Source organism: Cricetulus griseus, chromosome 3 (genome assembly GCF_003668045.3).
Source record: "Cricetulus griseus strain 17A/GY chromosome 3, alternate assembly CriGri-PICRH-1.0, whole genome shotgun sequence".
In the NCBI taxonomy this organism is placed as follows: Eukaryota; Metazoa; Chordata; class Mammalia; order Rodentia; family Cricetidae; genus Cricetulus; species Cricetulus griseus.
In genome coordinates, this window is record NC_048596.1 from 219,450,036 (window position 1) to 219,463,493 (window position 13,458).

Below are 13,458 nucleotides of genomic sequence, written 5' to 3' on the forward strand. Positions count from 1 at the left end.
CTTTTACTCCACCTCACATTCACCATCTGCACATAGAATGTTCTAACACCTTCCAGGGGTGTTTTGTGGGTGAGATTCTTAGATGAAACATTTGAGATTCTTGGATGCAGGGGGCTGTTGTGACAAGTGTCAGCTCTTTCCTGCCCACCCACAGCCACAGTTTTTGCCTGTTGGGGGCATCAGCCACAAAAAAAAAAAAAGTCCCGAGAGTCAGCCCCTCCTCACACTCTCACCTCTCACACTGTTTCTCTGGGTCTCCTCACAGGTTCCTTACTGATGCCTGGGATCCTCTAGTAGATCTTGATGCACAGCCAACCTAGCCTATAACCATCTTGGTTTTAGCCTTTTTTTTTTCTTCTGTAGACTGTTTCTCTGACACTCTTAAAACTCTGATTTTTAAAAAATAGAAAAATACATGATAAACAATCTTCCGAGTAGATCAAGGCTTGAAGTATCTTATAAACTTCCTTTTGAGGGTGTTTCTTCCCTTAAACTCAAAATGTGCAAGCCAAGACTAAAAGGAAGGTGAAATCCAAAGATTCACTTTTTTAAGCTGTCATATCCTCAGATTGCCATCACAGTTGGTTCCTTAACTGCAGTACCTCTTTTTTTCCTACTCCTGATAGGACCCATTGTCCACCAAGTGTTTGACTCATGCCCTGCTGCTGATGTCCTTACATCACCAGCCAGTGTTCAAAAATTGGGACCCGAGTTGGGGAAGCAAAAATTGACTTGATTTGCCATGTTAAAGAGATACCAGTGACCATATCCCAGAGACACAGCTTAGAGGAGGAACCTGGCTATTATAGGGACAGTGCAGAACATTCCTGCTGCCTCTTTGTACTTTGCTTGAAGTCCCCTGGGTGGCAGCCTGTGGATGAACCACCATAGATAGTCTGTAGCCAAAGACAATCTGGTTTTGGTTACCAAACATGTTTTGTTGCTTGGTTTTGCTCTTGGTTTTATCTTTGCAGTTTGTGAGTAGAGGTGATTTATTTCACCAAAAATCCTTGAATGCTGAAGAAAAAAAAAATGCCGAATTGTTTTAAGTGGTAGGGATCCTGTCATGCTATAACCTAGCACAGAGTGGGCCTTTGAGATATCATCTCTGTGACATTTCACTTAATGTGCCTTGGTTAAGTGAGTTTGAGAATGGAAATGCTGTTCAAGTTCCATAAAGTACATGTTATAGGTTGACTCCTAAATGTCTCCCACAGACTCTTGTTTTGAAGTGTCCCCCACAGGCTCTTACTTTGAAGTGTCCCCCACAGGCCCTTGCTTTGAAGTGTCCCCCTCAGGGACTTGTTCCTCCTATGGTGGCACAATTGGGAGGCTGTGAACCCTTTAAGAATCAGACCCTACCTGAAGGAAGGGGTCACCAGGTGCAGGCATATTAAGGTTATACCCAGCCTCTGTTCCTGCCAGACCCTCTGCTTCCTGTCCACCATGGTGTAAATAGTTGTCCCTCACATGCACACCCCTTCTAGCATTCTGGCCACCAGCCAATCCATATTTGCTGGTGACTGTTGGGTAGTAGGTACAGGAACTAGAAAAACAAAAATGACCTAGACATAATCGTATTTCCATCTGGAAAGTCATTCCAACCAGTTGGATGCTGTTGATGATCCTAGTAATGCTATGCCTGCTTTCACCCAATCAGCAGACATTTCCAGTGAGTCTGTAGAACATTACAGGTATCCATTGTTTTTCTCACCACTGGCCACATATCTGTCAAGAATCACTTACAGGAGGATGGACTTGGCTCACAGTTTAAGGGAATATTCCATCATTGTGGAGAAGGCTAGTCAGTAAGAGTGGATCAAGGCTATAGGCAGAAGCATGAGACTGCTTGTTCACATTTCTCTGGATCAGGGAGCAAAGAGAAGCCTGACACTGACCTATCTTTGTCCTTGTTCCCCTTTTTGTCCAGTCCAAGACCCCAGCCCCTGAGATGGTGCTTCCCACATTAACATGGGTCTTTTCCACTCAGTGAAACTTCTCTGGAAACAGCTCCACAAACATTCTAAGAGCTGTTTCCTAGTGAGTCTAAATCAGTCAAGTGGACAATGAGAATTGACCATCACAACCAGGTATAGAGGAGACGAAAGAAGACAGACAGGTTCCTACCCTCTACAAATTATTCCTCCATTCAGTGAGGAAAGAGGTAATAGTAATCATATAAGCAGCATGACGTTATTGTGATACACAGTAAACAGGAAGCTTGCATCACCAGTAAAAATGTTGTTCAAGAAGACCTGGCTGGGGAAAATCACACTTGAAGTAGCACAGAGTGACAGTGTCAGCACTCAGCTGTCCTTCAATGGCAAGGAACACAAAGCCCAAGAGGAAGAGGCGACCTTATAGTAGGAGCAGCTAGTGGGTTTCAGGCACATCATAGTCTATGGGCTCAGTTAATATCATCGGGCCTAATGCCTCTCTGTATTTCAGCTCTGCTTTGTCTGTGGCAGTTTCTCTCCTAGGCAGTCTGCTGTCACACTAGGCTAGTATGGGGTACAAATCTGGGTTCTTATTCTTAAGTAAACAAAAAGAAAGGACATTTCTTCCCTCAACAGCTCAGACCGGTGGCCTGTTTCTCTTGCTGGCTGTCATGGACCACCTGCTCATTTGTCATCCAGGTAGTTTAGCCAAGGTGACAAGACACCCTGACAGGCTTAGGCTGAACTTCAAAGCCATAAGCATCCCCAGAGTTGACTATGTTCTCATCAAGGTATTTAAGCTTCTGGTGCCTCTGTTTCTTCATCTGTCAATGAGCTTGGTGATGATACCTTTCTAGGGGAGAACTTGGGAAGAACTCCAGACAGGAGGAAAGTAAGGACCCAGTGTCAGAAGTGGCAAGAACCTAGGATGGGAGCATCAAGGGAAGTTGTAGTGCCTAGTTTTATGTCAACTTGCAAGCTAGAGTCATCAGAGAGGAGCAAGCCTCAATTGAGAAAACGCCTCCATAAGATCTGGCTGTAAGGCATTTTCTTAATTAGTGATCTTTGGGGGAGGGCCCAACCCATTGTGGGTGGTTCCATCCAGTGATCCTAGGCTATATAAGAAAGCAGGCTGAGCAAGCCACGAGGAGCAGGCTGGTAAGCAACACCCCTCCATGGCCTCTGCATCAGCTTCTACCTCCAGGTGCCTGTCCTGCAAAAACCTTCCCTCACTGCTTTTCATGACCAACTATTATATGGAACTGTGAGCAAAATAAACCCTTTCCTCCCCAAGTTGTTTTTGGCCATGGTATTTCATCAGAGCAATAGTAACCCTGACTAAGATAAGTGATGGCCAAGTATGGGGAGCTGACCGGGGGCAGGAACATGCAGGCATGGGTCTATGTATGCAGGACAAGAGTAGCACTGTGCTTAATGCCTCTGTTTTACTATGGATGTAGTATCCTTCTTGGGTGTGTATAGACTATAGCTTGCTAGTCCCTGCTGCCTTTCTCTGGAGGTGCAGAGGTCCCCCACTGCCTACATTGAATCTACTTTTTCCAATGGTGACCACTGTTTTTGAGGACAGGATCTCCTCCCATCATTGTGAGTGTGTGTTATGGTCAAGCTCACTGGCTTAGGGACTATGCTGGTGCTATTTTTAGATGACTTGTCATGTTCCTGCTTTGATTCACTCTGTATTGATTTATCATTTAACACACAAAGAGCAATCTTATTTCCCATATACCCAGGTTTTAAGGTGGTGCCTCAGCATTTGTCCAACTATCATATACTTGGTAATTTTGTGGTGGCAGAATGTGAACTTTAAGGTGATTTATAAAATAGGAACAAAATGTCGCAATAGCTTATGGTATTTTATTTTATTTTATTAGCACCTAGTTGTCTATGTTCCAAACTCTCTTTGGAAAATTACCATTTAACTTTTAAAGTCAGACTCAAGTTATTGGGTTTTCATCATAGTGAATTTAAAGAATGATTTTGAAATTATTCTTGGAGTTGGGGAGGGTCCCTTCAAGTACAGTGTGTGTCAGAAAACGAACTTGTTTGGGAAACTACCCAGTGTCCTTGGCTTCTTTCCTTTCACCTCTAAGTTGAGTTTGGAAATTGCAACATTTAGCACTTTGCAGTTTAATTTAAAAGGATTACCTATTTTCTTAAATGCTTAAGCAGCGGAGCAAGTTGCAGCTATTGATTTTTCCCTGCATGTATTCCGCGAAAGCCCTTTCTGCTCCTTCCCCAGGGAACATACCTCCTGAACTGCATGCTTGCCGGTGACAGCTTGGGCCTCTGATACATAACCAAAGACTTTGCCTAATATCCTTTCAACTGCTCGGGGAATTTTTATTAAGTAAAAGCATCATTAGAATAGACAGCATGATGAAGTTTAATGAACATCTTCTGTACATGGGGTTGTTGGTTTTGCTCTTTCCAGAATCTACTCTTCTCCCCTCCAGTGGGGCAGAGAATGAGGCCGGAATGTATGGGATGTTTTCAATTGTGCCTTCTATTATATATTGTATTTTGACATAGCCTTACATCTGTGTTCAAGCATCTCTATTCCTTTGGGCTGTTTGTATAGATGCTGCTTACATGTTTATGTTTGTACATTCTTTTTACACTGTGTTGGGAACAGTGAATATTGGGAGAAATGATGGGAAAGATGGGAAAGACCATATTGCTGCTAGTGAAATTGTGTAGAAGCATCTCAGAAAAAAAATCATAGCATTTTGAATTAATGAGACTTCTCCTAGGAATAGGAGAATAGTTATATGGTTTTTTTTTTCTTCAGGACTCAGCAATTTATGTGCTAAGATTCTGTCACCAGCCCCTCATAGCTGCTAGATGGGATAAATAAAGATACTGCAAATGCTTATTAATAATCCAGCCTTCACACTTTGTCCACAAATTTAATTGCAGCAGTGTTAAATTTAGCATCCTACCATCAGATTACAGATTACAAGCAAAATTACTTCTCATTATTTTTGCTGGCCATCTACTTAGGTTTTAAAATTGGTTCTTTTCTTGGTCTGTCTAAGGACTTTCCATGGAAACACCCAAAACAACAGTAGGGAGGCATATGACACAAGCAAAAGACTTCAGAACAGCATATTGCACCTCGCATATACCTGGCATTCCAAAACACAATATTTACATGGCTCACAATGTGTTTCTAGTGTGCCTTGAGTGTACAGAATACAAAAGAAGTGAAGTTTGCATTCCCCACTCTCAAAAAGAAAACATGGTCCTCTTAAGAAAACAAGAGTGGAAAGTCAGGAATGACATAAGACAAGATAGCTTAATCAGGTTTGAACTTTGGAGTAATTGTCTGGGTTGCCCCTAGCCTGAAGTTGTAGAGTGTCAGTTTTCTCATTTGGATAAGAAGGATAACAGCGGGACCTACTTCAGTGGGCAGCTGTGACAGTGGACAACAAGTTCATGGAAGCCACAGTGCAATGAACACAGTGTCATCAAGGCCTTCTGCTGATGCCTTGAAATAATGAGCCAAGGGCAGGAGTCACTGTGTCAGCAAGGACTTAATGGTGAGAGCCTAGTAAATCCCACAGTGCTTCCTTCATGATGGCAGAGTAAGGGTGAAGAACAGCGAAAGTTGGGGAAGCCTCAAAATAAGACTGAAAGCTGACTTGCAGAAAGGACCCAGGCCAGCATTCACCAATAACACAGATCATCCAAAACAAACAAACAAACAAACAAACAAACAAACAAAAAAAGCACAGAGACCTAAATGAATGATAGCTGGTAAAACACTAATATCAGGACTCAGATTGACTTAGCATTTTTTTTCTCTTTTATATGTGTATATTCATGGGTTGTCCATGTGTATGGTCACGTGTGTGTGCATATACATGGAGATGCAAGGTTGACATTGAGTATTTTCCTCTGTCATCCTCCTAATTTACTGAGACGGGTTCTCTCAAATGAACTCAGATCTCTGTATTTCAACTAGTCCAGTTAGCCAACTTGTTCTGGCGGTCTGCTGTCTCCTTTTTTTAACCACTGGAATTACTTTCGACCACCTTTACATGGGTTCCAGAGATCTGAACTTCTGTACTCACATTTATCCAGAAAGTGCTTTTTAACCCAGAGCTATCTTCCCAGCCCCATCTTTTTTCCAAACACCTTAATGTGATCATGTCAGTCTTGACTGCCTTCTAGATCCAGTCTCCAGGATGTTGCTAGAATCCCTTGGAGGAAGCTCTTTGGAGATGTTCTTTCACCTGCTTTGTTACATTTTGTAGCTGATTCTCCAGGTGGCTTGAAGAGACCAATGACTTGGAAAGCTCTGATGTAGTCATTGGAGCTGTAAAATTAGATGACCTTTCTGTGGAGGAGGATACAAAGAAATAAAAGCAGAGACATGGACAAAAGAGGTCACCAGAGAGGCATTGGAAGGATTTCAGGACCATGCTCTATAGCCAAGAGAAAACTTCCAAGAAGGCGGGGTGAAGGAGGGGGGTGGTCCCTGGTGGTCTTCCTGTGACAGCACTGAAGGAATGAGATGTTCACAGCACGAGACTGCAGAAAAAGTATGGGTTTGTCTGACTGAAAGTGTCCCCATTCAGTAGAACTCATACTTCAGTAATGGAAAACCGCACATATCATCATGCTTAATAAAAACACTGATTGCAAAATCTATTCTGAATGTGATAGGCTGGAACATTTTGTTATTTAGACTCACCTACTAATGGGTAGTCGTTTTCAGTTTCATGGACTTGGTATGGTCCGTGTACAACTGCTTTAATAACACACTTCAATAAAGCTGCTTTTAAAGATGACAACAGCAGTCTATGGAATCTTTTCCTATTAACTCACCTGGGGAAGGTCCTCCCAGGGCATCTTCTGCTGGTAGCTCCGGGCACGGCCTACTCCTTTCACTTTTGGTCTTCACAGAGGAGAGTGCAGGACCCTTTTTTCCTGAGCAAGGTGGTTCTGAGAGAACCCACAGGCAGATTGTACCTTTGAAACTGACTAGGCCTACTCTAGGCCTGCTCATCAGGTTCCTGAGAGTAACGGACCCTTCCCTGTCACTTTAGAGTGTCCTTTGTTGTTATGGATTTTTTTTTCCAAACTCATTGACTTTCTCCCATTTATCTTCTACAAACCTTAGATTTCAGAAGTGAGATTTTCTAGGACTCTGCAAAAGGTACATCTCCCTCTCCCCCATTTTCCAGCTTGCTTGAGCACTTTGTCCACTAATTACTGTAACCTCGTCGGTAATCTTGAACCAGATTCTCTGTCAACACTGTGAAATTGATGCCTGCTGGAGGCCTTTCAAGAATGGAAGCAGAGGCAGACATCCACAGATATACACTGAACTGAACTCTGGAACTTAGTTGCAGAGAGGGAGGAATGAAGATCGAAGGGGTCAGGACCCGGCTGGTGAAACCCACAGAAACAGCTGGCCTGAACAAGGGGGAGCACATCGGCCCCAGACTGCTGTCTGGGAGGCCAGTACAGGAGTGATCCAGATCCCTGAACATGGATGACAATGAGGAGGCCTCTGTACTCTAGGGGGCCCCTGGTAGTGGATTAGTATTTTTCCCTGGTGTAAGAAGGGATTTTGAGAGCCCATCCCATGTGAAGGGATGCACTCTTGACCTGGACACATGGGGAAGGGCCTAGATCCGGCCCAGGATAATGTGGTGGACTTTGGGGAGCCTCCATTAAGGGCCCTACCCTACCTGGGGAGTGGAGGGTATATGTGGTTGGTGGGTGGGTTGGGGTGGGGGAGGAGAGGTGGGGTGAGGGGAGGGAGAGGGAGAAAGGATTGATATGTGAAACAAGCTTGTTCCTAATGTGAACTAATTTAAAAAAAAAAAAAAGAAGAAGTGGAACCAAAGGACACATGGTCACTAAATAGGTTTCAGGTCACACTTCTGGTGTAGCAGCAGCAGGAGAGAGAGAGAGAGAGAGAGAGAGAGAGAGAGAGAGAGAGAGAGAGAGAGAGAGAGAGAGAGAGAGAGAGAGAGAGAATAGAAGGGCTAGGTAACCTGAGTCATGAGTTTTATGAGATATTAAAGGTGACGGCGTCCATTAGGGCATCTATCATTGTGCCAACATGGACAGGATCATTTATGCATGTCTAGCTCCATCTTTCCTGGAGCCCTCCAAGGTTACAGAGAAATTTCATCTTCATCTTCATCTTCATCTTGTAGATGAGAACATCAGACTGTGGTGACTTAGTGGCATTCCCAAGGCCAAGTAGCATTTGACACTGAATGTGGTCCAGAATAAAGAGATGTAGGCAACAGCCGGCTCTCTTCTCCAGGAACCTACAATCCTGGGTGCAATGGGATACTTCACAGAGGCAATGTGCTATCTTAGAAGTGGCAGAGTGCCCGGGGCTGAGGGATGGCTAGGGTTTGCTTGTGTGCAAATGAGGGAAGAAGTGGAACAAGTGGCTGGATTCTACAAGACCCTAAACTTTAGGATCTAACAAAAGGATTATGATGTCATCACCTTTGCAGACCAATTATCTGTCTGTCACACTTACCAAATGTATGTCACCCTGGGTAATAAGCAGTATAGCCAAGAATGATACCCAAGAATTTGGACCCTGATATATGTATCATTACTGCTCTGCCACAGCCTCATTTCTCAGTGGGGATAGGTGCTCAGGAAAAAGCTGACTCTCATCTGCCCACATAGCTGGAGGAATTAAAGGATCACACAGGGGACAGAGGCATCATCCAGCCCTCCAGTGACTCACTGAGGAAGTGGGGCAATGCATTTAGCTCAGCCATGGCTGCTTTCTTCAAAGAGAATTAAAAACCCTTCTTCTACAGTGTTTAGAGCATTGTCATGGATAGAAAATAGCATGTTATTTTTCAGCAAAAAACCCTAATGAAATAAGGTAATCATGTGATTATCTCTATTTAATCACTCTGAGAAGAACTCCACATCATAAGCCCTAGTTTTCACAAGTGTTTTCTGCCTACTTCCAATAGATTTTCCATGGTGCCCAGCCTACAACTACCCTGTAAGGAGAGTCACTTACAGGGGAAGAAACTGAGGCATGGCAAAGGGTGGGTATATGTGAAAGCTGCTGATCATTGGCTCAGAATCAGCACTGATTAAGGGTCAAAACTCATTTTGAAACATCTGCAGTGTATGCCGAGCCCTTTGTGGTGAGTTGCTATGAAGCCCTGGGAAGTCTGGGCACACACAGTGCAATCCGAGTATAAAAGGCAGCAATTAAAGTACTGGAACATTCCTGCTCTTTCTGTAAAGGAAGGAGAGTCTTGCTGAGTGCCACATGGCTTTTGTATCTCCTTCAGGCTGCTTTTATGGATCCCACCCCTCTAGGGAACGTCCTGCTTGCCCATGTTGTTCACTTCATTCAGGCCATGCCAGTCTAGTCCCTTGTCAGACTTGAGCTCTCTTAACCCCCCATCACCTCTTGTTGTGGATATGCCTTTGTTAATACTGAAGTGGATTTTGAGTTTCCATGTTACATTCATTATCTTTTCTTGTTGCTATGACAAACACAATTCAAAGGAGGAAGGATTTATTTTGTCTCTTGATTTCAGGGGATACCAACCCAACATGATATAGGCATGGCATCGAAAGTTTGTGGCATGGCGTGGATCACCCTTTGATGATAAGGAAGGAAAGCTAACCCCAGGGTATAATTCTAAAGACTTTCCCCCAATGGCCTACATCTTCCAGCTAAATCCCATGTCTCAATAGTTCTGTAGACGTGCACCCCCCCCCCAAAAAAAAAATACCTGTGCCATTGTCTAGTGCAGCCTGTGAGGGCATTTCACATTCACACCAGAACACACGTAGATGAACCGTATTGTTTCTGTTGGTTTTTCTAATCTATTAAGTCTGATGTTGTCTGAGTTTGAGCATGTGTATTTCTTTTTCCTTTGTGGAAATTTCCAAATGTGCAAATTAAGGTGAAGAGTAAGATGGCTAGCCTGCTTTGGTACAGTGTCTTTCTGTTTATTGTCTCTCAGAAAGATTCTGGGGAGGAAATACATAGGCAGAGATATTGACAGCATGGGAATTGGGAGACAGAACTGAGGTCGAACTAGCTCTGTGCACCATTAAAAACCATTAGTTCTTTCTGGGTTATGGGACCCCAGGTGTCCAGGCCACTCTGACCATTATGTTAGTACAAAGCTCTCTAAGCTCCTAATTGCTACAGAGCTTAAGCCTATCTGCGTGCTCCCTTGTAGCCTGCACAGATATATGTTGCCTCCTTGACACAAGAGAATAGCTGTCCCTTTTACCTGCAGAGCAGCTCCAGCACCTGGCTCTGAGGTCCATCTCCTACGAGCTGTGAACTCTGAACTCTGAGCTCTGTAAAGGCAGACCTTTCCATCACCACTGTTGGAACAACCAGCTTCTAAACTGATACCTGGGAGCCCACAGAAGAGAGAACATAATGTTACCTACTGAAACCCTAGCACCTGGCTTGCCATCTACCAAGGGGACAACTCCATTAACAGGATCCTCCCCTCAGCTTGCCAGCCAGAGTATTGGTGCAAATCAAGAGCTTGTGTTCATCACTGTGTGTAGCCATATAGTATTAGTATCAAAACTGGGAGAAAGGATGAGGGGTGTAACTCGGTGGTAAAGCACTTTGTCTAGCATGCCTGTGGTCCTGGACTCATCCTCCACAGTGCATAGTAAATAAATCAGTAAGTAAATGAACACACAAGCCTTTATAAGAGTGGATGTGAGTCTGGGTAGACATTAGAACCAGTGGCTCCTAAGGAGGAGAGGTGAGTCTCTTGGCTGACTCTCAACCCATTAGTAAAAAGCAGGTGCAACTATGACCGAGGCCAGGCCTTTCCTCTAGAGATACCGAGAACTGTGAGGTACATGGAACTCACTGGAAGACACAATTACATTAACATGGGGAGTTAAGGCTGACCTCTATTTATTTTAGGGTGGCTTTAATTTTGTTTAATCAGAATTACTCATAAATTATGGATTAATTACTATCTACCGCTCAGTTAAATCCTTTTGGCAATGGATGCCATCCACTGTAATTGTGGGGCACTTTGTCAACATTTAATCAGCGGTACTTATTAGCGTAGCACTGATGTGTGGTGGCCATCCCCACACTATCAATCACACACGAGCAGCCAGCAAGATCTCCAACATCATTCATTGCTCTTAGTCACATTAACCGGCCCCTGGGCATTCAGGTCAAGCATTGGTACTCACTCCTCACAAAATGGGTACTCTGTCTCTCCAGTTCAATGAGTCCTTTGTCCTTGTAGATGGAAACACTCTCAGTCTTTGGAATACTGCTCTGGAAGGGCTTTGTGAACATGACCTGTGTTTGAAGTCCTGAAGATCCCTTCCTCTTCATGCACCCTGTCAAGGAAGTGTGACATACCAACAACCTTGTCTGTGACAGAAAACCATAGCACAGGATGTATACACATACATGCATGTCTGTACATGCATATATAAAATCATAGATTCTTAGAGTGTATGTGACAGAGTCAGCAGAACATTTTTTAGCTGGTTGAACATATCTGGTGATTGAATATTTAAAGTTCTTCCTAAAGAAGCTTAGACTAGTAAACAAAGCTCATAACTTTACCCTCTCTCTCTCTATCTCTCTCTAGCCTCTACGGCAGACACATGCAGGCGAACCCAGAACCCCCAAAGAAGAATAACGACAAATCAAAAAAGATCAGCCGGAAACCCCTAGCAGCCAAGAACAAATAAGAAGCAGACACTCTGGGCTCTGGCCTCCTCTCTAACTCTTCTGGCCTTCCTTGCTCTGTCTCAAATAAATATAATGTGTTTGTGCCTACTTTTAAAAAAAAAAAGGAAGGAAGGGAGTGAGGGAGGGAGGAATGAAGGAAGGAAGGAAGGAAGGAAGGAAAGAAAGAAAGAAAGAAAGAAAGAAAGAAAGAAAGAAAGAAAGAAAGAAAGAGAGAAAGAGAGAAAGAGAGAAAAAGAAAGAAAGATTCTTTTCCGTCTTTCCTCCCAATGCTAGAGTGCAACCTCACCTTTGCACTTTTGAAATTCTTGTGGGAGGTGGTACATTTTTATAAAGTCTTAAATCCATTCCCATTTGTTTCCTTAAAATTGCCAAAGGCAGGAAACAAAGCTCTCATTCTCCTGCAAATTCCATGGTAGGCACAGGTTTCAGTTCCTTGAATAAACGTCACAAGGCTGCTTATTATCAAAAGAATAATTAAAATCATGTAACCACTTAAATGTCACAGTTAACACTTTTAATGCTTTTCATTCTTTCTGTTTATTCACATAACTCATTATTGTGCCTTATTAAAAAAAAAATCTTCCTTCACCGCCAAGCTATTATGTTCATTTAACTCAAAAGATTTTAATAAAATCTTGAATTTATATCACATGTTTCTTCTTGACTAAAATAAAAAAAAATAACCTAGTATTGTGGTATACACATTTGTATTGCTCCCTCCCCCAAAAAATTTTACCTCGTCTAACTTTATTGATTGTAGATGATGATCTATGACCTTACCATGAAAGAAATAAAAAATTCACTCATTGTTACTCTCCTCTCACTTCAGTTTGTCAGGTTTTTTCTTCTTCTCCTTTGAAGATTGTTTCTAAATTAGGAAGGAGGAGAAAAACAAATTTCTAGGAGATTCTGCCAGAGGATTTTGGAAAGCAGTATTCTTTTACCAAAGGAAACTGTGACTTTTGACAGTGTCTGCTAGACAAGGGCTATGAAACAAGAGAAAGAAAAACTCAAGTTTGTTTTTTGTTTTTTGTTTTTTGTTTTTTTTTTGTCACTGGAGAGAATCTGTTCACATCAAAGTATCCTCCTAAGATACTGGTGCCAAAGAAGTTATACAAATATGCACGATCTATACCACACCTTGCATGGAGACCACCTTTTCAGAGTCATTAAACGACCAGTTATGGAGCATCTGAAATAGGCAGTTTTCCTTCTCACCATCAGGGGTGTGTGTGGAGATGAAAATAAACCCAAAGACAAGTTTTGTGAGAGCACCTGAAGAACTTACAACAAAAGGCAGGTAAGATGAAATACACTCTCAATGGGCTCTGGGAGAAAGACCCAACTCTTTCCCTTGCAATATGTGCCATCCATTTCACAGCTGTACCCTAAGCCAGACAAAATCAGAACAAAAGGCCTTGAATTCATGTGGTCGTGAATTTCTTAGCTGAGGGCACTGCATGTCAAACTCTCACTTCCTGTTAATACCCTGGGAACCATTACCCATGGGAAGGGGAAGCCCTGGCTACCTCCCCCCATTCCAGGCTCCAGATGGTGATGCTTACAGAAGCAGAGTTTGCCTCACCATGGATTTTTCTTAATTATTATTTTAATGATAATTGTGAAATTGTAGAAGGAAGAACAATGTCACCACTATTGGTTGAAAGACATGGGTCACCGACAGTTAAATTAGCAGCAAAGTATTGGTAAAAACAGCAACATGAAAGTTTATAAGAAATTTCTCATTCAAAAGATGAGCTGTCTAGATAGGAATATGGGCAAAACATT

General features: G+C 42.9%; 1 protein-coding gene across 3 annotated transcripts in view; it reads left to right on the forward strand.

The window, feature by feature from the left end:
* The window catches only part of Rsu1 (Ras suppressor protein 1), a 185,564-nt gene extending 173,082 nt beyond the window's left edge, over positions 1 to 12,482 (forward strand). For 2 of the 3 annotated variants that reach the window (XM_035442820.1, XM_035442819.1), the window contains exon 8: positions 11,567 to 12,482. In XM_035442820.1, the coding sequence (XP_035298711.1) occupies positions 11,567 to 11,652 (86 nt within the window). In that variant the 3' untranslated portion in view covers positions 11,653 to 12,482. The remainder of the gene's footprint in view (positions 1 to 11,566) is intronic. The other variant, XM_027405240.2, reaches the window with a different exon arrangement.
* Positions 12,483 to 13,458: the final 976 nt, after the last annotated feature.